We start from the raw sequence: 23,991 nt of genomic DNA, 5'->3' as shown, positions 1-23,991 counted from the left end.
ATTATGTGCGTTTGAAACATCGTTATGATTGAAGTGTCCAATTTCACAATTTCTTTCATCAGTGTAATGCCTGTTAAAATAATGTTGGGATTGTTTTTTTCAAAAAATAGCTTGATACTTTTCATCGACGTTTTGATAAGACCGAAGTTCAGTTTATTACGATATATTTGAAACAAGACTTCGTACAGCAAAATAAAGTCGTCGTTAACTATGTGTTTGTTTACCTGTAAAAGAGTGAGAAAAACTTCTTCGAGACGATTAACTGTGTTACTCTCGAATTCGTAAAAGTTTGTCAAATGAAGCAGTTCCATGAATTGTTTAATGATCAAAGTAAGCGTGGGTAAGCAAACTTTATAGTAGCTTCGTCGTAACGTGTTTGACAGTTTTTCTAGATAATCAAAACTAGTTTCAACGAGTTGAATAGCGTGTGTGTTTTTTTGACTGTCATGCTTGTTCAAATTTAAACGAGAATAATAAGCAACTGCAACTTGCAGAACGTTTAAAAAAACCGTTGGAGCATTCGAATGAATGCAGCTAATTAGTATGTCTTCCAACGGTAGGTTTTGATGAATTAAATAGTCAACCTGACTTCGTAGTACTGTCAAAGCAGAGCTGCTAACAAATATGTTTCTAGACGAGCATAGTTTAAGTACAATTTCGATCAGTAGATTTTTTGAATACTCGTTTATGTGTTCCTGACAAAAAAACAAAGCCGTCAATACGGAGTGAAACGATTTGCTGTTTAAATCTTTTTGTAAACTGTTGGTAAGCATTACAGCAGAAAACTGTTTCTCTGAACGTAGTATTAATGAAAGTATTATGTAACATAAAAACTTGGTCCATTCAATGGATTTCTCAGATAAAATAATGTAAATGGAGATATCGTGGCAAACGATCCGGCCGCGTAACGTCACGTAAAGAACTCTCAATAATAAATCATTAATGGAACGGTTGGCTTTTAGCAGGTCTGTAACCGATTCGGTTTCCTGAAAAATTTCAATTAATTTTCTATATTCTTTGTAAACAACATCAGCTTCAGCCTGTCGTGATTGAACGTGTGAGATCTGTTGAATGAACTTGTTAAAACTGAAATAGTTAACTGCAGCTTTGACTAATTTTATTGAATATTCCATCAGTTAACATAATAAACTAGCTTCTCGTCTGAAAGTTCGATAAGAAAATTGATAATATTCTAAAAATTTATTTTTGCATTATTTATTTACGGAGTCTTGAAATATTTTGAATGCTAAATTTATGAAAAAGAATGAAAAAAACATAAAAGTAAAAGTCAATAAAAGTGAGCAAGTCGGTCAAAAAAATAAAGCAACCAAAGGAGTGCAGTTTAAAACGAATCTTGGTGGCAAAAAAGTCAGAAATCTCAGTTCTGAAATACTGCTTCGTCTCTCGCAGGATCAGAACCAGCTCAACGAAGAATACGAAGAAGAATTAAAAAAGAAATTAGAGGAAAATGCGGACAGAGAACAGCTTCGTGTGTCTCTAAATGTAAATAAAAAGTTTATGAGCATTCAGACTTCGTCAGTGCTCGAAGCTGACGTTATTATTGAGGTTTTAGATGCGAGACACCCTCAAGATTTCAGGAATGAAGCGTTAGAGGCGCTGGCAGACAAGGAAAATAAAACACTAGTGCTGCTTTTGAATAAAGTTGACTTGGTTCCTGACGCGGCTACCGTGGAAAACTGGCTGAAATATTATTCGCAGTACTATTATTGTTGCAGTTTTCGATCTATAACGACGAAAAGTCGCAGCAAGCACTCCTCGACAGAAAATCTGAAGACAAAAGCCTATCAGGCTAGCAAAGAGCAGTTGAGCAGCGGTTACTCACCATTAGGGTGCTATCAACTAATGAATATTCTAAATAAAATAGCTCGCAAAGACACGACTGGTTCTGACGCGGCTCCTAGACCAATTTCTGTAGTTTTTGTAGGGTACCCTAACGTGGGGAAAAGCAGTGTCATTAATAGCATGATGCGTAACACAAAGCACGCGGTGACTGGCAACAAACCCGGTGTTACAACTAGAAAAAGCGATTTTCAACTGTTTAGTAATATTAAACTGAGTGACACCCCCGGCGTTTTGGACCTGCACAAGTACGACCCTTGTATGGCTCTCATGCATGGAATGCTGGAGTCGAACGATGAGTCTGTCATTCTTGGAGCTGTACAGCGGATTTTAGACAGACAAGTTGACAAAGTGCAATTTTTACAAGAGTACTTTGACGTTTATTGCGTTAATGTGCAAACTGCAGAAGATGTTGTGAAAGAAGTCGCCAAAAAACAAAACCATTACGTAAAAGGAGGATTGTTAGACTTAATGAAAGCAGCAAATGCTATAATAATGATGTGGAGATCTGGGAAAATACCCCATTATGACATCGCGCCCATAACACAGGATTCACAAAAAAAAGTCAACGTTCAAGAAGTTGAATTTTGTTCCAGCAAATCCGAACCACTCGATTTCAAGGCTTGGCTAGCTTAATATAAATCTATATTTAAAATTCATATATTAAAAATGCAAGGAATGGGGTTCGAACCCATGCGTCTCTCGACAGAAGATCTTAAGTCTTCCCCCTTAACCACTCGGGCATCCTTGCAGTTGTTCAAAGACGTCTCATGAGTAATTCGCAGAGTGACGTAGCTTTTGCATCAGCTTCGTAAAATTAAGTATTCTTTTTTTGATGCTCCTAGCTTAATAATATCGCCGTCCCGCAACATGACAGGTTCGTTTGGTTCAATTTGCGTGCTGTTGACAAAAGTTCCGTTAGTACTGTTCAAATCACATATGTAAGGCTGCAGCTTTTCAAATGTCTTCGTTTTGTTGAAATATAACAAAGCGTGTTTCCGACTTACACTTTGATTCGTGCTGATAATTTGAACTTTGTTCCAGTTTTTTCCAATGAGGAAGTTGTTCTCGTCAAGAGGTAAACACTCTAAAATCAGTTAGTCTGGTTTTGTTCACTTACTTTCACAAAAATTATTTTTTATTATAAATAGATACCAGTCATCCTTAATGTCTGTTTGGCATTTCTCACTCGGACTGACGATTTCTATATTTTCCGATATGTTGAATGTTTTTTCTGTACTTATTGTTTCCATATCGTAGCTATCTCGTTTTCAGTTTTTGAAATTAAGAAATTGTTATCCTAGAACTTTGATTGCACCTTTTGTATCGGACGAAATAGAGATAGTGTAGATCACTTGGTCTTTATTTTGTTTTATTAAGAATAGCTAGCAGATAATTAGACTTTTCGTAACATCAGCAAATTATGAACGCACCACATTCAGCAGTAGATATATAATTTGGAGTTCAAGCAGGTTAAAACGGTTTGTGCAGTTAAAAATCAAAACTTCTAACAAGATCATTTATAATTGATGCTGATAAAATTTGCTGCGTACTAAACATAATGGAAGTCAAGTCACAGTAGTACTTGGCAGAATATCCAATCTAGCTTAATAAGGATCAGCTTAGATAATTGACATCGATTTATAAAATTTTCGTTTCCATCTATCATTTACGATGTGTACAGGAATGTGTGCTGTACTGCATATCTTATTTAACTCTTTATGTCAAAATTCTTTGTACGAAAATTTTTCATTTTTGGTATAGACGTACGTGCTAATGACTAATGTCAATATTTTTATATTACTTTTAACGTCATAACTGTTTAAAATCAAAAAATAATTGTCAAATAACAAAGGATCGGTACATAAAAAAAAGTTTGACAATGTAAAACCACAAAAACGAAAGGCATGAATTGAAGATCGTTTTTAGTATTACAAAAAAATTTAGGTAAACCCAAAGCCGTCTCGACCTTCCATAATAGCTTGCAAAAGCTTAGTTTTTAAAATTTCTTTTGACTCATAGCTAGGAAGCTCGAGTTGGTTGAAGCAAGTGTGGGCTGTGGGGAGTCGATTTACGTTGTCAACCTTGGTGATGGTGAAATATTGAATTCCATTGTTGCCCATCAGGTTCTTGAACCCGCCTAAAGGTACTTTACCAGAACCCGTTACGAACTGGAGAAAAGAAGCGACCTGATTGGTATCGAATTCTCGCAACACTTCCCAAAAGTGAATGATTGTCTTATCTTCTTTTACATAGTTGCTGTATATTGTATGAGCTTGCAGGTCGTCAATGGAAATGTCTGGCAATCCACAAATGAGAAGTTCGATTTCCATTTCGTCGAAAATAGAAATTAAGAACCTCGGAATCAAGCTGTTAAAGCCTTTCATGAAAGCGGTTACCTGTTCCTTGATCCCTCTGAGACACTTAAACTCGCAAAGCAAGTTTACGTATTCCAACTTGTTGTCGTCAGTAACGGGGATGTTGTTTCCGTTCGGAATGAGCTCAGTTGTCTTTATCTGATCAAACTCTACAATGTCGATATTAAAGTACAGCTCCAGCCCCAAATTTTCTATAGAGTTGTCCAGCAGTTGCTGCAAGTTCGTGTAGTACTGTTCGTCAATGAACTGTGAATCAGAAGGAGTTAAAGTTTTTCCAACTATTATTTTGTAAAGTGGACGGGTAAAGTGAGCATCCAAATAGTAGCCGTCAAACAAACATTTAGCTGTAATGAGTCCAATAAGCCTGAAGCATTCTAGATGATCTGGGTCAATGCGACTGAGAGGATTGATGTGGTAATCCGTGCCTTTGTCGCTGACTTTCACAAACATACAGTAATCAGGGTTGAAAATTTCCTTGGATAGAAGTCGGTAAAATTCACGAGTTAATCCGCCCTCATCGACACCTTCTTCACCTTCGAAAATAATAGAGAAATTTGAAATGTAGTTTTTGTGTTCTAGCAGTTGTGTAAAAGTGTCATGTAAAATGTTTTCTCGGTTCACAATTAGAGTTATTTGGTCTTTAGCAGACCAATTTTTGAGCTGAATAATACGAAGTCTGAAATAAGATCTCTTGTTATCGAAGCTGATGAGCGAAGTAGCTACGAACAGTAATAAATTGAAAGAACTTAACAAAAGAATCGGCTGTTGTCTTATCATCAAATTTATCAAGATCGAGTGCTTTTCAACAAATTTGTACAAGATGTTGTAGTAGTTGGATAAAGGTTTGTTTTCGCTTGTACAATAAAACTCTAGAGCCTTGAGCGCACAATGCACAAAGAGTCCGTTAGAAACAGCTATATTGTTGTCGCTCGCCAGTTGGTCCTTTGAACCGAATTTTGGAAACGTAATCGTTTTGGGAACTAACAAACCCCAAGTGGTGTGACAAGTAGCGCAATTGAGCATGTTTGGTGTGCAATAGTTCAACTTAAAGTCGTTCAGAATTCCTATACCACACCGGAGAATGAACGCTTCAATAAGTGGTTGGAGAGCATTCATAAACATGGGAATATTTGTGATATTAAATTCGTCAGACTCTTTATACACTTTAGCAGAATTTGACGGATCCTGTTCTGTATTTTGAATATAAGACTGAGACAAAGCTCGGTGGCTTTTATCCTGTTTGTCTTTGTGGAGCGAATATTGGTTGTTTCTTCTACGTTTGGACTTCTTAGAGTCTGGATCAAGTTTTATATCTGTAATAATGCTACTAAACTCGTTGTATTCTTCTACTTTATGTAAAACATCAGACAAAATTTCCCACAAAAGCAGTTCAGATCGTGAGGACGATAACATACGTTCAACTCTTTGGTTGAGATATTCATGGTTGATGTCCGAGTCTGTTTCAGTGAATTCGTCAGTAATGTTGTTCGTGTTAGAGCAAGACTTAAAGCCGTCATATTCGACGTCCAAGTAGAGGCTGTGATTCATCTTTTTCTTCAGGTATTTGTCCGGAATCTTCGTAAAATTCGGAACTTTCTCGTCGATGAGAATCTCACTTATATTAATAATACTAGCGTACACTGCTCTGAAACATTGTACAAGTTGTTTAGATTCAATGAAATAAGAAGATTTGATTGGCTCTTTGATAGAGCTCAAGTGAAAGCAGGCTTCTGTAAATAACGAGTCAAGTGAAACTTCCAGACAGTGAAGCAGACAGTTACGATAAGAAGAATTGTAAATTCGCTGCAAAATATTGTTAATATTTAAAATAGTTGTCGTACAGCCGTAAATAAAAGAATCTTCTATGCCAAATATTGCAACTCGAGAAAGTTTCATTATCAAATCAATTTTCGTGTTCATGTTGTTCTGTATAGACAAATTTAGAAGGAGTTTATTGATCAATTTTTGGCAATCGGAGTACAAAAATGACTTGCAATCGACAAGCGTAGAAAGAGTTTCCAAATCGAATTTACACAATGTAACAGGTGTGTTGTCAGAGTCATAGTCGGAATCACTCTCGTTTTCCAGAGTCAACTTCATGGAATCTGCACTCAAAAAATCGTAATAAAGCTCATATACTTGAGAACAAGCATCGTCATCAAAGGCTGAGATCGCATCTACTAGGTCTGGTAAAACAAAGCCATGCAAATTTTCAGTGCCTAAAATAGTTTCCTGACTGTAGCTCGATTTGCTATTACCAGGCCCAATTTCAAATTTCTTTTCACCTTCTGAAGTGTTTATTGAAGTTTCAACATGTGATACCAAAGCTCCGCGAGAATTGTTGCTCGCATTACAAACACTAAGATACAACCGGACAAGTGTTGGAGAATTTCTAGAGTAATAAGATCGAGAACTAACGATGATTTGGACAATAGTAAGAAGTGTTTGTGCGATCTTGGTGGTGATTTCCTGCTTTATGTCTTTACAAGCTTCAATTAAAAAGTTTTTTGAAAGAAGTGTGGGGTATGGATTTCCATTGATATCGAAATTGTATGTAATCTGATGTTGCAAGGTGAAGTTGCGCAGTTCTTTGAATTTTACATAGACAGGGAGAATATGTTCAAAGTCAGAAAAAACTGGAGTAGCACTGAAAGCGGGCTGATCAGGAGCTTCGTAGTTGATTAACAGCGCACAATTAATGTTAGTCTTGCTGTTGCTGTAAAAGGATATATGAGCGTCATGAATTTTTTTGAAGGAACGCTGGACCTCGTTAACATTCATTGTAAGAAGTTTCCGAACCGCTACGTCATAAGTTAAGTCTTTCTCGTCGATGTCAAAAACGGTACGTAACTCATGCGGATATACATGTAGTGCGTAGCAAAGTAAATCTAAATTATTTTCAGAATCAACAGTTAAGCGTCGAGCCTTAATGTATTTAATCATTTCAAAGGAGTTTACATTGATAGACTGAGTTACAATCGACTTTATTTGAGTGCACATTGTCTTTAGTTCATCCCTCAAAGCAGGCCGCTCTGTGTTTAAAACAGTATAAGTAGGCATAAATATGTGTTGAAGTATTGACAAGTTCGGACAGTAGTAGCACATATATTGCATAATTAAAAACAACTGGCACTTACTTTCACTGACTCTATATTCAATCCGGGACTTCGAGAGCTTAAGTTTTTTCAGAGCTTCGTAGTGTAAAGATCGTTGTGTACTTCTAATATACAAAGGTTCGTAAAAATATTGCGGTTGTTTGTGGTTTACACAATACTTTTTCTCAATATTGATCTCGTAAAACAAGTTTTTGTAAGTGTCAATTGCTAAATCTAACATGAAGCTAGGCTGTTCTACGGCTTTGTAAGGTTCCTTTTCAGTTTCGTAAGTTAACAAAATTGGCTGTATAGTCGGGTATTGCGCATATATTCTTTGAGAATCATTTTCAGTTGGTTCTATGTTAATCATTTGCGAAAAAAACAACAAGTCGTTTAGTAAAAACTGTCTCAAGTTAACTAAACCGCTAAAAGAAGTTGAACTCTTTTTTGAAACATCTCTAAAATTACTGTCAACATAATTATTTGCCGGTTGAATTTGATTCATTATCATCGAAAACGCAAAGTCTGTTGACGTATTCATATTGTTGTCGATAATGACAAGTTCAGCATCTGAGCTGTAAGCTTCCCATTCTTCATTTAAGCTGAAGTAATCAATTTCTTGTTCTTCCGAAGTAGCGCCACTTAGCATGTCACTTAAACTGTCTTCTCCTGCTCGTAATTCATCATTGTCAATACTGTTTGAAAATTGGATGTTATCCAAACTCGGTAACGTTAAATTGCTGCTGTTCATACTTCTATCTTCTGCGTTGTCAAAGACATTCTTTTCTGAGTCTGACAGAAAACTGCCTTGAGCATCTAATGGGGTGACGACCTTGTTTTCATGAGAGAGTTTTTCTGAGTCAATGTTCTGAATAATATCGCTGTATATTCCACATTCTTTTACACCGATGAGCGACGAACTTTGATTCGTCAAATATGAGTTATACTCAGTTTCTGTGCCGTCGTGTTCGGCGTTGAAGTTTGGATCTAGGAACTCTTTAATTTTGTTGCAATTATTCTCACATATTTTTAAACAAATCCTTTCAATCATTCCGATAAGCAAGTTCTTATCGAGAATGTTGAAGTCTTTAATAATTGGGGTTATTTCATTACAATAAGTTGAGACTTGAGACAGTAATTTCGAAAATTGTTCCATCAGTAAGGGCGGAGAAACAGCAAAATTCCCAACCGTCGGAAATTCTTGTTTAGAGTTGAAACTGTTTGAGAGCGTGCATGAAGTAATTTTTTGTAATAGACTGAAATCCAAAAACGCATAGATAAGTAATAAAGTACTGAACACGTTTATAACTGAGTCATATAGTTCGGTATTGCCCATATTATATGTTAGCATGGAGTTAGTCAAATAGTTATAACAAATATTGGCACAATTAATATTGCGGTTTATGATAAAAGATATAACAACGACTATTTTGATCAATTCAGTAGCTTCGACGTTGAAGTATTCTTGATTATCTTCTAAGCTAGAACTATCATTATCAAACAACACACTTAAAGCATTGTTTAAAGGTTTTTTTACTGACATTCCCAATTTTTCATAATATGCTTGGTAAGAATTATTGGCTTTCAAAAGTAAATGAATTTTTTTGCTTGTGAAAATTTCTGAGAGAATTATTTCAAAAACGCACTTGTTGTTGCATAAAGCCTTATAACGTTTATCAACGGACAAATCTAGTAAAATTATAGTTAAGTTTTTGTCGTTCGTTATGTTTTTTGTTTTTACAGAACCAGGGTTAGGCTCGTCTAACTGTATCAATTTGTCAAATTGCAACTGTCTACAAAACCCTAAAATTATTTGTGGAATAGAAACTAAGATAACAAAGAAAAGTGTTAGAATCATACTTGAAGTGAACTCATACTTCACAAATCGTTCTTCAGGTTCGTTGTTAGTTGTTTCTGACGAAATAAATTCTGTGACCCATACGGGAAGAACATTGTCATAGTGATAATTGAGCTTGCACGAAGTATTAAAACAAGTCTCACCGTAAAACGGGCACGCACGTTCAAATTCACTTAATTCTTTATATGCCACAAAAATTTCTGTTATTATACTGTACATATAGGGAATTAAACGCACAAACTCATTGTTTTTCGTTTGATTCAATACAGAGTTCAAAGCGCAAGAGTTAAACAGGAGATTAGTGATGCGTTTGTCAGTTATTTCTTTGTAAGTTAAAGGTTCTATTGTCCACAAATCTCTGCATATTATTTTGCGAGAAAGAACCTGCAGTAAATCCTTGAATAACTCTTGTTTGTTTTTTTTTTGTAAAATGAGCATTTCATTTAAATCTTCGTTGTAAAGCGCTAAATAAAGCAATCTTATGTATTGAACACTGTCAATCAATATAGAATAGATAAAGACATTGACGATTTCCAGGTTTGAAAATATTTCGGGTTTTTTGGCGATCTGGTACTGTTTATAAACAGGTTTCGACAACAAGACATGGGTAATGATGTAGTTCTGCAGACAATAGTTTTTAAAGTCTCGGATACCAAAAGTATTGACAATTAAAAAAAACATGTAGTGCCTGAACTGTTCATCCGTGAATTGGAATGTTCTGATAGTCTTCGTGACGAGTGTTAAAAACACCTTGTAAAGTTTGTAGTTCAAAAACATTTTGACATTCGAAATAACTACTTGGTAATGGTCAGGTAATTGATAATAATCAAAGGATGCTAGATAAAAATTTTTTTCGTCACAAATTGTTCCTGTAGGGTCAAATAAGCTCTCATATGTTGGATCGCTATTTTGGTTTAAGGTTTCTTGTTTCTTGGAAAAACATGTAGTCGAATCATTCGCTTTGTTAATATTTGAGAATTTCGCAGTTTTTTCAAATAGTTCTTCGTGATTTTTAGAACTCTTGCTGCTAACAATATCGTGCCAGAGCTCTTGCACTTGAAACTTAATACAAAATGCGAGCACGGCGAGCAAAAATATAGGGAACATGGGATTGTCCGAGCTTGTCAAAACTAGTTTTTCGCTGAGGTCGTTGTGAACAGATGTGCATTCGATTAGATCGTAGTAAGGGTAAAATTCATTGTCAGTGTAGTTCAGCTTCGAATGGTAAAATAAATGATCACTCAAACAGTTAACTACTTTTCGTTTTTCAGAATACTGAGGTAAATTGACAACACTGTATTGCCTTAGACCGACCAAAGCCACGTTTATTACCAAGACTGCTAAATGTGGCTTTATCGGTTTTAAACTTTCTATTGAATTGTAGATGAAGAAATCAAAAATTGACTTATATATAAAACCGTAGTTGATCGGTTCAAAGTCAAAGTGCATCTGAAGATCAGCTAGGTATTTTTTATTAAGCGCCAAAGTTCTTTCGTTCACCTGTGAAAGTTCTTGCAGCTGCTTTTTGCATTGGATAAACGTGTGATTCAGTTTTGTAAATAGTATGAGCGTTGAGAAATCACAGCTTTTGTAGTGAATTGAAAAGAACGATGAAAAAATAATGCAAATTTCGTTTTTGATGAGTTTAGTGTTTAACTTTAGTAGAGTTGCAAAACACATTCGAATCATACAATTAATGATGTTCACGTTTTGTAGTTTTTGAATGATAATAGAGAAAACATTAATAATGACAGGAAGTGAACAGTCAGGGTCACTATGCAAGTAGTGTTGAATCAGCTGGGTTAATTTGGAATTTTGTTGTTGAGAAGTGGATTTTGAAATTTTCGAAGAAGGTTGGGAGAACAATCGTGGGAAAACGAATTCATAGTCCGCCATTAAAAGATGAGCATACAGCATGAGGTATGTTTTGTACTGAATTTCGAGATCAAAGCAAATAACAAACTCAAACGTAAACATGTTTGAAGCCAAGTATCTCAACAACGGAGTTAATTGGTCACAAAGTGTGCTTGCTGCCAAATAAATTTGATTTTTAGAATTGTTGACAATGAATATTTTTGAGTTACATTTGTTAGTGACAATACTGGTTATGATGGCAGAACAGGCACTCAGCAAAAGATCAAAGCAAATACGATTGATTTGGAAGTAATAAAATAGCTGTTCTTTGCTTAAAAAAGCAATCTCAAAGCGAACGGAAGAAAATTCTACGGGATATGAAGTGTCAATGTAAAGTTTTCTAACCTGTTCACTTGTCACCAAGAACTCCTTGGAAATGAAACTAAACAATGTCGACAAATCGTGAAAAAAGTTATTCTCATTCAAACAATCAAAGTAATAGAATTTGATTTGATTAGAATTTTCGCCAGTTAAGAACGCGGTGTAAATGTGATCTAGTAGTTCACAAGCTATTCGAATTTTTTTCGATAAAATTTCAACGTCGAGTTCATCAGACAATTCATTAACATACTTCGAAAATTCAAGCACTATTTGTTTTAGTATGCTTTTTAATTTTGTGTTTAACAATGCTAAAGCGTGTGGATCGTACGAGTCTATTAAAGAGTTCATACTTAAGCAAAGAACCCGGAGCGCGTGTCTAAAAGTTCGGTTACTTGACACCAATAAACGTTTCCAGACGCAGCTCGAGTCATATGGTTTGAACTTTGTTTCGCAAATGCTGTTGGAACGTTTTTTCGTGAACACATCACAAGAAACACACTCGATACATGGAATAGGAGAAGAAAGCATTGTTCTATTATATAATAAGTTACCATCAGTTATGGGGTTGCCTGACGAAAATGCGTAATAAGCCAGCGTTTCAAGTAAAAAGTTTCCAGTGTCAAGCCCCTTGTTGGCTAGCTGGTTGATCGAGTCTAAGTAGCTATGACCAAATGTGGAACTCAACGCCAAGTTTGGATAATCAATAACAAGTGTATTTCTACGTAGAATTTCTTCTGACAATTGAGGGCAAATCAAATTTGGATTGAATAAAGCGAGTAGCAACGGAGAAATTAACGTTGACAACGACTGAATAGAAGAATTGTATAAGTTGGTTAAACTGACGAGTGTAAACGGAGTTATGGTAAGAAAAAACTCAGACAATGCCACGGAAATAGACGAACTGGACAAAATATTTATTTCCGAATCGTCTACGGGGAAAATACACGAATAGAAGTTAGTTGTTTCGTTTAGAAGGTTGTATAAGTTCTCGAGAACGGACGAAGACGACGAGTATTCGTTTAAATTGTTCAGTTCTAAACTTTTATCAGTTTTTAGCAAAGAAACATTTAGGTGTTTGTAGCTTTCGATGTATGCTCTCGAGTTGTACTCAGGAGGCAAAACAAGATTCGCCAAAACATGTTCATACTTAGACAGTTGTAGTCCGAGAGCCTGAAGTTTTGCTCCAATTTTTTTAGAATAATATATTCGTTCAGGGACATCTAAGTGCAGTCGAGAATTGTTTTTAATAGATTCTTGAGTGAGTAGTTTGTATATGATGTCGTAAATCATTCGTTTAAACGCATTGTTTCCGAAAGGAGAGTCAAATGTAATCATACCGGTATAAGCTGCGGGAGGACATTTTGACGAACCAATCAATGTATATAGCAACTTGAGAAAGTCGAAAAGAGTTTCAGAAGTAAAAGTTATTTGGTTTAAGGTGAAAATTGAGTACGTAAAAGACAGTAAATTTTCAAGTCTATCGTGTTCCAGATTTGTTTTTTTAAGCATATTTACGTGACGATTAGAGTAATCGTAACTAGTAGGATCTTTGCTTATTAAATCAAAAAATTTACAAGTAACAAAAGATAGATCAGAAGTAATCTTTTTGTCCATTGTGACGTTTGCAATTTGGGATTTGGAGTCTTGCTTGCAAGTGCATATGGGGAGTGAGTTGTTGTGTATTAAACAATACTTTTGGCTTTCGGGAGACTTGATCATTTTGAATTCTGAAATGCTTCCTTGTTGAAGTGTTGGGTAGCTAATTATTTTTTTTGGAATGTGGAAATTGACGTACCACTGATCTCTAGATTCAATTGCATGAATTAGAAGTGAGAGTTGTGTAAGTAGATTTGTATTCAACAAGTTTTGGAACATATTTAAATTAGATTCGTATACTTCAAGTTTGCTGTTCAGAGTTTCAAAAAGAGATTTGATAAAGTTAGCGAGCAAGTTGATGACCTGTGAACTGTTTTGTGAATACAAGAGTTGTTCGCTAGCGACGGACTGTATTATTTTAACCAAAATTTGTGGGAAACTTGTAATAAGAAAGGTAACACCGTCGTTGACTTCGAGCAATTTTGTACATAGCGAAATGAAAACGCTCACTAAAGTGAAACACTCAAACGAAAAGTTTTGCGAAAAATAATTGAAAATCGCGTCCAAAATCTTGTTCTCAATGCAAGTACGAACCATCAGAATGTCGTCAATAATCAAATCGTTGATTGAAGAAATGATTTGTTGTAGAAAGATAAAACCATTGTCTTCGCTAATGTTGATTAGAGATATGAAAGACTCGCAATATGTGTTAATGTAAAGTTTGGAGGGACTGGCATTAATACCGTATTTTTCATACCACATGAAAACGTAGAGTTCTTTGAAAAGATTTGAAATAATGAGCTGGTGACTGTTATGATCTTCAAGCAGTGCCCATTTCAACATTTTGAAAAAACTTAGCCTATTTTCAGTAGTTAAAAAGTCGCAAGAAGGTACTTCATGAACGTTATCGTCGTACGAAGTTTGAAAGCCTCCAGGGTTGGTAATGGGGAAATGAATGAGATTGTGCTGAAACTGGAGGTCAAATTTTTTTCCGTTTCGGAAAACGGTGTTGGGTGTTAGCGGAGATACAGTGATATTGTTGTGTTTGCTCATAATGTCCAAATAAACAAGGAATTCTTGCATGAAATTGTGGTAGTTGAGTTCGTAGTTGAATCTCGTGTCTATCAGAGACATTATCGCGTACTCTTTAGCTTTGGATTTGTCTACGGCCTCGTCAAAATAGTTAGTGAGAGTGGCGAGTGCAGTAATTATACACTGGGCGTAACGGTAGTCCGGTATGTTGATCAAGCTGATCAACGAAATGATAATGGAAGGTTGCGAGTATTTCTTGCTGTTTAACATTAAACTATAGTTAAACAGGTCGATTATGCCGTTGATTAAGTTCGAGTGTTCTTTGATTAGTTGTATGTAGCGGATGTAGTTGTACACTTCTCTCTTGTTTTCCAGCGAATTGATTACTCGGAATTCTTCGATAGGCGTGATTCGACAGATGCAAAGCATGTCTTTTGTGCGTTTATACCTTTTGGGAGTTTTTGAAGTCGTTGACACAGAACGTTTGCGTGAAACCTCTGAAGTCTCGATGAAAATTCTATCACACTGCGTTTGTTGATTGGTATTTGTGAAGTTGTAATTGTCGACTTTAGAAACCGCGATTTGAGACGGAGCCGTCACGGACATAATGTCGGATTCACCGCATTCGTCTTGTTTTACTTTTGAGAAAAGCCCATTTATTGATTTTGAAGTTTCTTTTAACGTTTTAAGATTTGCTTTGGACATGGCGATGACTTCTTCGTTCGATGTATTTAAGGAATACAAAGCTTTTGCGGGATAGTACGCTGGGTTCATGACATAAGCTCTGAAAAGTCTGAAAAATAAACCGGTAGAGTAGTCGAGCTCTAAGTGATTTTTAATTAAATTCGACAGAGAAGAGGATTTCGAGAGCTGGATGAAAAATTCAATTGAAATTTCGAGCGTCGTGAAAAGACAAAAGAGGTGAAAGTCAATGTACACGGTTGGAATCTGCAGGACCCAGGGGAAATTGGTCAGCAACGAAGTCATTTTCTCGGGATTGTAGTTTATTGTGTAGAGTAAACTCAGAATTTGAATGTCTCCCAAAGTTCTTCGCATGTCGAGATTGACGTTGAGGGCACATCGAAACCGGTGGTATTGCAAATACTTGTTGACATTGAATGAAGAAATGTTTGAGTCGCTGAACTCTCCAAGTATGTTTTTAGCGTAGAGGTAAATGCTGGAGTCTGCTGGAAAATCAGTGAAAGAGGTGTAATTGTTTGTAAAAAGTTCGTAGCTCTTCTTTTCGTCGAAAACCGTAAGTTCGGTGAAAGATTTATTTTGCAGTTCAAAAAAGTCGTTGGCACTTTGCGCGTCAAACTGAGAAACGTATCCAATTTCTGAAACGTAGTTAGAAAAGCTAAGCTTGTTGTAGTAAGTCAAAATTTGTTCTGAGAGAATTTGAGATTTGCAGTTGAGAAGCTCCAAAGGATGGAAAGACATGGTAGAAATGTAGCTTTCGAGGACATTGTAAAAGCGTTTGTCAATCGGGTTGATCCACGAAGCGTTAGAGTAAACAAACGTCAACATGATGCTTAACACTTTCTCCACAACGGGAGCATAGGTCGAGTTGAGCAAGGTGACAAGAGTCTCTATGTAGTGATATTCAAACTTAGATTGGCTGTTCTCTTTCAACATCAGAATTAAATTTAAAATACACGTAATGTTGTAACAGGTTAGGCTCGCAATAACATCGTTCGAAAATTGAGGAATGGGAATGTGGTCGGATGGAGAAAACTCGGCTGGTGGTTTTCCATCAATTCCGCTTATTCTAATATAGAGGTTAAAAATAGCGTCAAACAACGAAAACACACGTCTCCACGTTAGAATTTTCGTGTCCAACCAAATCCACGTGTTAAAACGAGTACAAAGCAAAGCTAACTCATCTATGGTTTTGGTGGCTAGAAGCGTGTTGACGAGTTCTCGCATTGCGAGAGGTTCGTTTGCTTGAATAACTTTTTCATTGTCAGAAACAAAATGTTTATAGTAGCATGGCATAAAATTTGAGATATCTGAGTAAGCGGAGAATAGAAAATATAATTATTTTACATTTGCTGAAACATTACTAAATTTAACAAATTCGCGCTGTGGCCTATTTCAAGGTGTTTTATAGCCAAGGTTAATTATGTCGCACGCTGAGGAAAATTCATCAATCGGGAGTAGCGCAAGCAGCGGCTTTGCGCGATACGAAATATGAAGTTACCTAAAATATAAAACTAAGTCGTGCATGTAGTCGATGACCGCTGGAGCGATGTTACCGATAGACTTGAGGATAATGTTTTCAATAAAATTTTTTATGGTGGCCAAGTCATCGTTTTCAAAGACTTTGATTCTCTCCACGAGAAACGTCATGTCGCTGGACGAAATGAAGTTTCCTTTCTGCAACATTAAAAACCAGGGAAGCACTTTGTACAAAAGAAACTTGAACCACAGCGCGTTGTTGACGATGAGAAAGACAAATTTATGAAACAGTTTACTCTCCGTGCCGCCAAAACTGGTGACCATGCTGTCGGTGATCCGCATTGGAACTTGGCCAAAGTATTTGGGCTCGTTCCCGAATATAAAACTGTAGTCTACGTGGAACAACACTGCGTTGCTACGAAGCATTATATTATCTTTGTGGCGGTCTCCCACGCCAAGCAGATAAGTGTAAAAACAAAACGTGGCTGCCGAAGTTACAAAGTTGTGTTTTTTGTCATTGCTGTCAATGATCTTACTGATGCCGTTGGGTTCTTTTTCAATTTCGGTAAAACTCTGGCTGTCTTGCACAAATTCCACAAAACCGTCTTTGCTGCTGGTTGCTATAACACGATACTGGTTTAAAAAGCTGGTTTGAGACAGAATTTCACTGTGCAAAAATGAGATGTAGTTAAAGAACTCTGTTACAAAATAGTCCATCATCAAGTCGTCTGGATGCTTGTACATCAAGAAACGCTTGATAGACGGCTTGGACTTGTTTTTACGGTGCACATAATTGCCTGACAACAAAATCGGATACTTGCTACTTTTGAGAATTCGACATTCGTTTATGTTGAGCGATTCGAGGTACCATTCGGGCTCGAAAGGATCAGCAATTATAGTTTTAATGTCTGCACTTGTGGAATCAAGCAACAGTTTTAAATTAACTTGGTCGTTCTCTTTGTCTGCTTCTGAAAAAATGAACGTGGACGAATTTTCGAAATACTGCTGCAGCAGCTGTCTGAGTTTCTCCGTTTTCGAAACGGAATTGGCAAAGTAGTTATTGGTTTCGTTAAGAATCTTTTTGGAAATAGACATCAAACAGCTTCTGAAATCCACAAAACCAATTAAAACTGTGAGTATTTGCGAGAAATTAGGCAGTGAATTTGCTGTTTTTAATATCATTTTCAGCAGTGAATTGTTATTAAAGTAAACATTTAGTAGAACGTCGATCGCGTAATGAAACGCGGTGTAGTCTGGATCATCATCGTCTTGGTGTTTGACCGCGTAAATAAAACTGGATATGATGTAATCTACTGTGGGTATGAAATACGATTCTTTTTTTTCATACCTTTTTTTGAGTTGGCTGGAAGCAAGCAAAATCAGCGGGAGTAGATAGCAACGAGCTTGCCTGAAACTCTTCGTAACTTTGAGCAGCGATATTGTCAAAGTTGAGTAAACAGCAAAATTTGAGTAATAAATTATAGCTCCTTCGATGAAATCGTATTTCGAGGGTTCACTCAAATTTTCGTTCAAGCTCCAGACAGAAGATTTATGAAATGCTGAAAACGAGTTCCAGTACTTGTCCTTGCTGATGTAGCTCTCTGAAAGAGCATTGGTATCAGAAATGAAATTGATAAGTGCAAACACTTCTTCGAATGACGATATCAAGTCATGCGAGTAGGCAAGCAGAAAAAGCTGCTGTAATATATTTTTGCTGAGGTGGAACTTGTTGCACATTACAATAAAGTCATTTATGTTTTTCACTTCGTGGTAGAGATTGCAAATGTTCTCTGCATTGGAAGGATCATAAAAATCAAATTTACAACAGAACGCACAACGTAAAGTTTCTCTTTCTGCGTAATATTCAAATGGTTCGAGCGATTGGACATACTTGGTGTGGTCAAACATTAAATTTTGAACATTCGCGGCTGAGTTTTTTGGCTCGACTAGTTTATCAGTTTCTTTGATTTCTACATTCGTCGTTGGACGCAGTGGCAAATCAACTGGTTTATTTAACGCATTGCATTGGCTACGCATGTTTTCTTCAATTTCTTCGTCGACGTTTTTTGCATCACGAATTATGTTCGGAGTTTTTACACGTGGGCTAGAGCAGCTGACCTTGAGTTGGTTCTGGTTTTCAGATTCAGACAAACAACTAGTAGAGTCAGCCTTGAGATCATCATCAAACTCGTCTGGCACATATGTTAAAGGATCATGAAGTACGGGGCTGGACGTTTCATTGATCTGTTCAGCATTTGAAATTTGCGAATTGTATTTGTCAACTGTTTCTTCTGTGCCTGCCAAAAGTGTTGCAAAAGAACTTTTTCCAATGACCTTCGCAAGACTTATTCTCACGTATTCACTTTGTTCAATGACTAGCTGGTTTAAATCGAAAAACTCACAATTGCTCACAAAAGTAGGCACGCTTAACTTATATCTTTCTAAGCGGTAAAACGTCTTTTTTATGTGATTTAGCGTTTTTTCGTCTGCAATCGCTTCATAGAATAATTTCACGTTAAGCTCTTGGCTCGTCGAACTGGGGGTGGCGTCTTCTGAATTCACGATGGTTAAGAAACTGACCAACACCCCCAGGTTTAGCGCGGCAAGTCTGTAGAAAATAGCCCTTAAAACTGGATTTAATGGCGAAAAAGACGACGTAAAATAACTTAAACACCGCTTGAGGTACACAACCTCCTCGTTTTCTACTGCATCAAGGTAACTCGGAAACAAAAATGTGAATACCACGCACTGTTTGTTAAATAGGCAGACCAAAAAGTCTATGGTTCCTGTATAATAGTTTTTAACATGGGAAAACGCTTCAATTGCCTCGCACACAACGTCAATGTGCATACAATTGAATAACTGATTTACGTCATACGTTTGTATATTTTTCTTTATATTTACTCTCAAATAATCATTTTCCACAAATGCAATTTCTGATTGACTAAAGTCGCCAATTTTCAAAACATAATGCTGTGAAAGCGATATAGGTAGTGTTACGAACAAGTCATGTTTTTCAACATACAACATGTGCGTTTTTAAGCATACTTATTGGTTCTTTTGAAAATTCATATCTAGCTTCACGAGGAAAACTATAAATAAAATCTAATTGAATTTATTTATGATATAAATTTTATATTTGAACGATTTAAAGGCTAGGCCAACTATTATAAAAATTAATTACTGTCTGTTGTATATGAAATTTAACAGTTGAAAAATTTCGCATCAACACGCTTCGCCTTGATTGGCGCGATATCCGGTTAAGAACAAACGAGAGAATCTCCAGGAGTGCTTGGTAGTGTTTTCATCTGGCTCGTAAGCAGTTGTTTCTGACTCTGGAAATTTTGTGTCTGCATAAAGTTCATTTTCGATTTCTCGAGCGTTGTATTTGGTTATGAACGGATGTCTCAACATTTCATCGGGAGTCATTCGGAGATCGGGGTTTTTTTCAAGTGTGTGTCGCAGAAAGTCGCAAATTTCTGCAGACATGAACGGAAGCAACTTGGGCTCAAGATCTCCGTATTGAATTTCATATTGTTGTTTGCGTCGAGCCTTTTCTTCTTCGCACGGAATTTCTTCTGGCACGTCGTACTTGAAAGGAGGCCCGCCAGTAGCAAGTTCAAAGCACAAAATACCCAGACACCAAATGTCGACTTCTTTTCCGTACCATTCTTGTCTGACGATTTCAGGCGATAAATAGTCCATAGTTCCACAATAGGTTTTTCTCCGGTTTTTTAAATATTTGTACGACTTAGGCACGTCGTTGGAGTCATTGATCACTTTTGCAATGTCCGGTTCTTCTGGGATGTGCGCAGCCCAGCCAAAGTCAGCTAATTTAAGCCGACCATCAAGATCAATGAGAATGTTTTCTGGCTTTAAATCTCGATGTATAACGTTCATCTTATGGCAAGCGCGAATCGCGCTGATCATCTGGAACATGTAGCGACTAACAATCGGTTCGCGCAAACCTCCAAGAGACAATTTGTCCATTAATTCGCCTTTTGGAGCGACTTCGATTATGAGACAAATTGCAGTCTTTGTGATGAACCAGCCAAAAAAACCCAAAATGTTTGGGTGGATTAAATGACTATGGATTTCGATTTCTCGCCGCAAAAGGTGCTCATTTCCGGTGTTTAATAAAGAAGCTTTTTTAATAGCTTTAATCGCCACGATATAGCCTGTGCGACGCTCTCTTGCTAGGTAAACTGATCCAAATTGACCGGACCCTAACTTTCTGCCTATGTCAAAATCGTTTAACGTCCATTTTGGAGCTAATGGATCGGTTATTCCAAAAGAGTCAGTAAATCTGGCTCGTATTCTAGCTCGGTAATCAGGCGTACACTCGTTGTTGCGCCGTCTGAGTGTTTCAATCGTTGCTTTTATTTGTGCTTTTTTTTCTTCATCTAAATATTCTTCTCTAATAATAGTAGAATACGGTGGCGTCTTTTCAATGTCAGTCATCTACACTAGTCAATTAATAATCATTTACTGATTTAAATCGCTCTAACAAACCTAGTACATTCTTAGATTTCAGCAAAATTATTTTTTACTAACTATCTTGTTGCTAATGACAAAAAATGTATATTTTTTGTCTACAATAAAAAATAAATTCTTTGAAGCAATATTGTGCTAGTTCTTCTTTGGCAAAGATTTAAACTTGTAACCTCGATATTTGTATACAGTATTTTTAATGCACCATGGTTAATTATGATATGCGATTTTTGCCCTTCGAATATACAGAATCTGTTTAACTGTTGCGGAAAGAAACCAGGTGAAAATGATTCATCCGACAAAGCTAAGAAGTCTGTGTTTAAGGTTAGAATGCAACACGAAATAAATCGTAATGTGAAAATTTGGAAATCAATTATGCACAATAGAGTGAACCTGATTTGGAATAAAGATCTTTCAGTCGTAGATTCGATTTTAAAGTATATTTTGAAGAATACAGACGCAAAAGAAGACACAGTAATTCCTGAAAATGAAGAAAAATGCGTAACATGGCATGGACCAACTTCAGCAGTTAATGATTACGCTGTAATGCCGATTTTCGACGAAGGAGTTAACAAATACACCTACGTTCTCAGAATATTAGCCACCATTTTTGCTGACGACGAAAGTTTTGATTTGCTGCTCAAGAATTTTCCAAGAGGATTTTTGTTGAATTCTTGCAATAACAAACTTTGTGTTAACTTTTTACATATAATTGTTGAGGCAGCCTCAGATAAATCTAATGGAGATCAGGAAAAAACTTAATCAGAAACCGGACTCGTTCTATTTAACACTTTATTAACTGAGCTAGGGTACTGTGATGAGATTTTATTGCAGATAACGCAAGCCTCATTTGTTTTTTTAACATCTCGTATTTTCGCACGAGTTTCTCGCTCCATCAAAGAATTATTCGTTAGTTGCGCAAAATACAAATCGCGACGCAGTCTTTTCAAATTACACTCACATTGCGCACTGTACACGGCGAAATCCACTTCTGCTTCAATCTTTTTTCTGGCGTCTGAATTGTGTGGATAAGAAGATTCAAATCGTTTGTTGACGTAATAGGGTACTTTATAATTTTCAGTCATTGTTCCATAAGGAGTGTCGTTTGTTGCATTAAGATTGTATTTTGGGGAAGACCAGTCGATTCCACCGAAAAATGCCTTTAAGATCTGGAAAAAGGTGAACGCAAGCACTAAAATGAAAAGCAAATTAAACTTTGGTCCCTGTGAACCACTCGAAAAATTTCCGCCAGCCTGATTAAAGTAATTGGAATTGAAACTTGAACTTCTTGAAAATCTGTGAGCGCCCATGAAAGGGTTGTCAACGCCAACAAATCCTTGAAACAAATGTTCGAACACGCTACCTATATCTCCCTCGTGGAAATATTCTGCGTGTGTCGCTGACCCCGCTGCGTCTGATTCTCTGCCAGTCATATCATAAGCATTTTTTTTCAACGGATTTATTAGTGTATCATATGCTCTGTTCACGCGTTTAAAAGCGTCTGCTGCTCGTTCGTCAGGGTTTCTATCTGGATGTAGCAATAACGCTTTTTTTTTGTATGCTTTTTTAATTTCAGTTACTGTTGCCGTTTTGGTCACCTCCAAAACGGTGTATAAATCGCTAGCTCTTAATGCTTTTTCTACATCTAGTCTGTTCTGTTTCGTAATAGTTCTTTTATTTGGCGTTGGTTCATGTTTCATTTTGCGTTATTATCAAAGTCCTAGAATTTTAATTAAATTTAAAGGATTGCCTCGTTATGATTTTAAATATTTGACTTTTAGACACGTGGCTCTAATTGAAAATAGCCTTATCAATTTTTTATATTATTAAATAATTAGAACGCTTTTAAAAAAATTTATTTAATTTCGCATATCGGAGCCAATATATCTTCTACAATGATGGGCCAATTATGTGGTTGACAAGCGTATTTTTGTAGATTAATAAATATTTCAACCAACTACGTTTGATTTCACCGAAAGCAACATTTGAATTAGATTTTATTGTTTTTTTTTTGTGATCGTACAGTTTGATTGTTAAATAGTAGAAGTTACGGTCGAAATTCAATTTTATATATTGCACTTGATAGAAATAAAAACCAATAGTCTCTTCCACCAGCGCAAAATATTCAGTAATCCAAAAAATACGTCCTTGATCGTCCTGATGGATGTAAACGGGCAAGTAATTTGGAAGATGACAAATCACCTTCGAATGAAAAAGTCTGATCTGATTGATTAATGAGTAATGAATATGATAGTTCTTTGAAACTTCCAAAATGCCAGACAGATAAGGAATCTTCAGATTTTTAATCAGATAATCGTGAGTAATTAAATTTTTATAATAATAATTTGGATAAGTGTTCTGGATATCCTGAAGATAAAAATTTTTAACGGATATAGTGTAGTCTGCTGTGTTTTTTAAAAATTTAAAAGTGAACCACAAAATGGACTTGAAGTTTATATCTGCGTATTTTTTGAAAGTGGGACGAAAAAACATCGCCTTATCAAAAAAACTCTTTAGCAATAAATGAACCAAGTATTTAGGAAATACTAACATGTCTGGCAACTGCGTGTCAAATTTATTAATTTGACAGACTTGACAACTGTTTATAATGCACAAAGACGTGAGTGAATATAAAAGAAGTTTCTTATAACTCGACTTGAAGAACTTGCTATGTAAGGTTTTGTTATCTTTGTCGCTATATGGCAGAAATTTAAGCCTTATACCTTCAAACGAACCGATGAAACTTGTGTTTTGGAGTTCAAATAAGATGATTTTTTTATTATTGATAAGGTTTTCTATTTTTGCCTGTAGATACGTTACTTCTTCGTTTTGATAATTTTCATTACTGTTTATATTCGTTTTAAACTGAACGAAATAAAATAGTAGTGAGTGAATTGATTCAATGAAAAATATAAACAGATCCAAGACTTTGAAATCAAGATATAACTCGAATAAAGGTAAATAAAGCTCAATTAATTTTAATTGAACTATTTGTATGTTGTTTGCTTTTAAATGATGATTAATCATTATTTTGGCGATCAGCGGATGCTTGGAGTATAATATTGATATCAGTGGGTCTGCGTAGTTCCAACCGAAAAAAATAGAAATTCTTGGTTGATTTAGTTGAAACTCGAAACCTAGTTCGTTTGAGCTGCATAAATTGCGTTGAAATAACAATTGTTTCACATTGAATAAGAATTTTACTTTAGTGTTTTTGTCCGGCCAGAGCGAGTAATAAACCTGAACATCATTGAATTCGATATGCGAA

The 23,991-nt window shown here is 36.1% G+C and overlaps 4 protein-coding genes and 1 non-coding gene across 5 annotated transcripts; 1 reads left to right on the top strand and 4 right to left on the bottom strand.

Moving 5' to 3' along the window:
* Positions 1-543: 543 nt before the first annotated feature.
* LOC142597893 (guanine nucleotide-binding protein-like 3 homolog) lies at positions 544-3,728 on the top strand. The gene is made up of 4 exons (XM_075734908.1): positions 544-556; positions 1,283-1,463; positions 1,545-2,108; positions 3,716-3,728. Exons 1-4 carry the CDS (start codon positions 544-546, stop codon positions 3,726-3,728), a joined length of 771 nt encoding a protein of 256 aa, XP_075591023.1.
* TRNAL-UAA (transfer RNA leucine (anticodon UAA)) lies at positions 2,531-2,611 on the bottom strand. The gene has a single exon. It is a non-coding gene; the product is annotated as a tRNA-Leu (tRNA).
* A 75-nt stretch (positions 3,729-3,803) lies between the features above and the next one.
* LOC142597892 (uncharacterized) lies at positions 3,804-5,261 on the bottom strand. Its single transcript, XM_075734907.1, has 3 exons — positions 5,228-5,261; positions 4,664-4,813; positions 3,804-4,387 (listed from the first exon to the last, which is right to left on the bottom strand). Exons 1-3 carry the CDS (start codon positions 5,259-5,261, stop codon positions 3,804-3,806), a joined length of 768 nt encoding a protein of 255 aa, XP_075591022.1.
* A 13,748-nt stretch (positions 5,262-19,009) lies between these two features.
* Positions 19,010-20,162, bottom strand: LOC142597891 (aurora kinase C-like). Its single transcript, XM_075734906.1, has 5 exons — positions 20,022-20,162; positions 19,567-19,961; positions 19,258-19,324; positions 19,137-19,205; positions 19,010-19,018 (listed from the first exon to the last, which is right to left on the bottom strand). The coding sequence occupies exons 1-5, from the start codon at positions 20,160-20,162 to the stop codon at positions 19,010-19,012; spliced, it is 681 nt and encodes a 226-aa protein (XP_075591021.1).
* A 1,319-nt stretch (positions 20,163-21,481) lies between these two features.
* On the bottom strand, positions 21,482-22,423 carry LOC142597890 (dnaJ homolog subfamily B member 14-like). The gene has a single exon (XM_075734905.1). The coding sequence runs from the start codon at positions 22,421-22,423 to the stop codon at positions 21,482-21,484; it is 942 nt and encodes a 313-aa protein (XP_075591020.1).
* Positions 22,424-23,991: the final 1,568 nt, after the last annotated feature.

Source organism: Dermatophagoides farinae, unplaced genomic scaffold, assembly GCF_024713945.1.
Source record: "Dermatophagoides farinae isolate YC_2012a unplaced genomic scaffold, ASM2471394v1 contig1, whole genome shotgun sequence".
In the NCBI taxonomy this organism is placed as follows: Eukaryota; Metazoa; Arthropoda; class Arachnida; order Sarcoptiformes; family Pyroglyphidae; genus Dermatophagoides; species Dermatophagoides farinae.
This window is presented reverse-complemented; position numbering and strand designations above follow the sequence as displayed.

Bases quoted from the DNA above. Each gene is read 5' to 3' on its own strand.
- LOC142597893 (XM_075734908.1), top strand. The intron at 1,464-1,544 runs GGAAAATGCGGA...TTCGTCAGTGCT, and splicing joins GAATTAAAAAAGAAATTAGA to CGAAGCTGACGTTATTATTG.
- LOC142597892 (XM_075734907.1), bottom strand. From the start codon at position 5,261: ATGCTCAATTGCGCTACTTGTCACACCACTTGGG. The intron at 4,814-5,227 runs GTTTGTTAGTTC...CACAACTGCTAG, and splicing joins TACTTGTCACACCACTTGGG to AACACAAAAACTACATTTCA. The intron at 4,388-4,663 runs GCACGGATTACC...TCGACATTGTAG, and splicing joins TGTGAAAGTCAGCGACAAAG to AGTTTGATCAGATAAAGACA.
- LOC142597891 (XM_075734906.1), bottom strand. From the start codon at position 20,162: ATGATCAGCGCGATTCGCGCTTGCCATAAGATGAACGTTATACATCGA. The intron at 19,962-20,021 runs ATTGCAAAAGTG...TATTTAAAAAAC, and splicing joins ACATCCCAGAAGAACCGGAC to CGGAGAAAAACCTATTGTGG. The intron at 19,206-19,257 runs GTATGTTGAAAA...TCGCTTTCACAG, and splicing joins TGCTTAAAAACGCACATGTT to CATTATGTTTTGAAAATTGG.
- LOC142597890 (XM_075734905.1), bottom strand. From the start codon at position 22,423: ATGAAACATGAACCAACGCCAAATAAAAGAACTATTACGAAACAGAAC.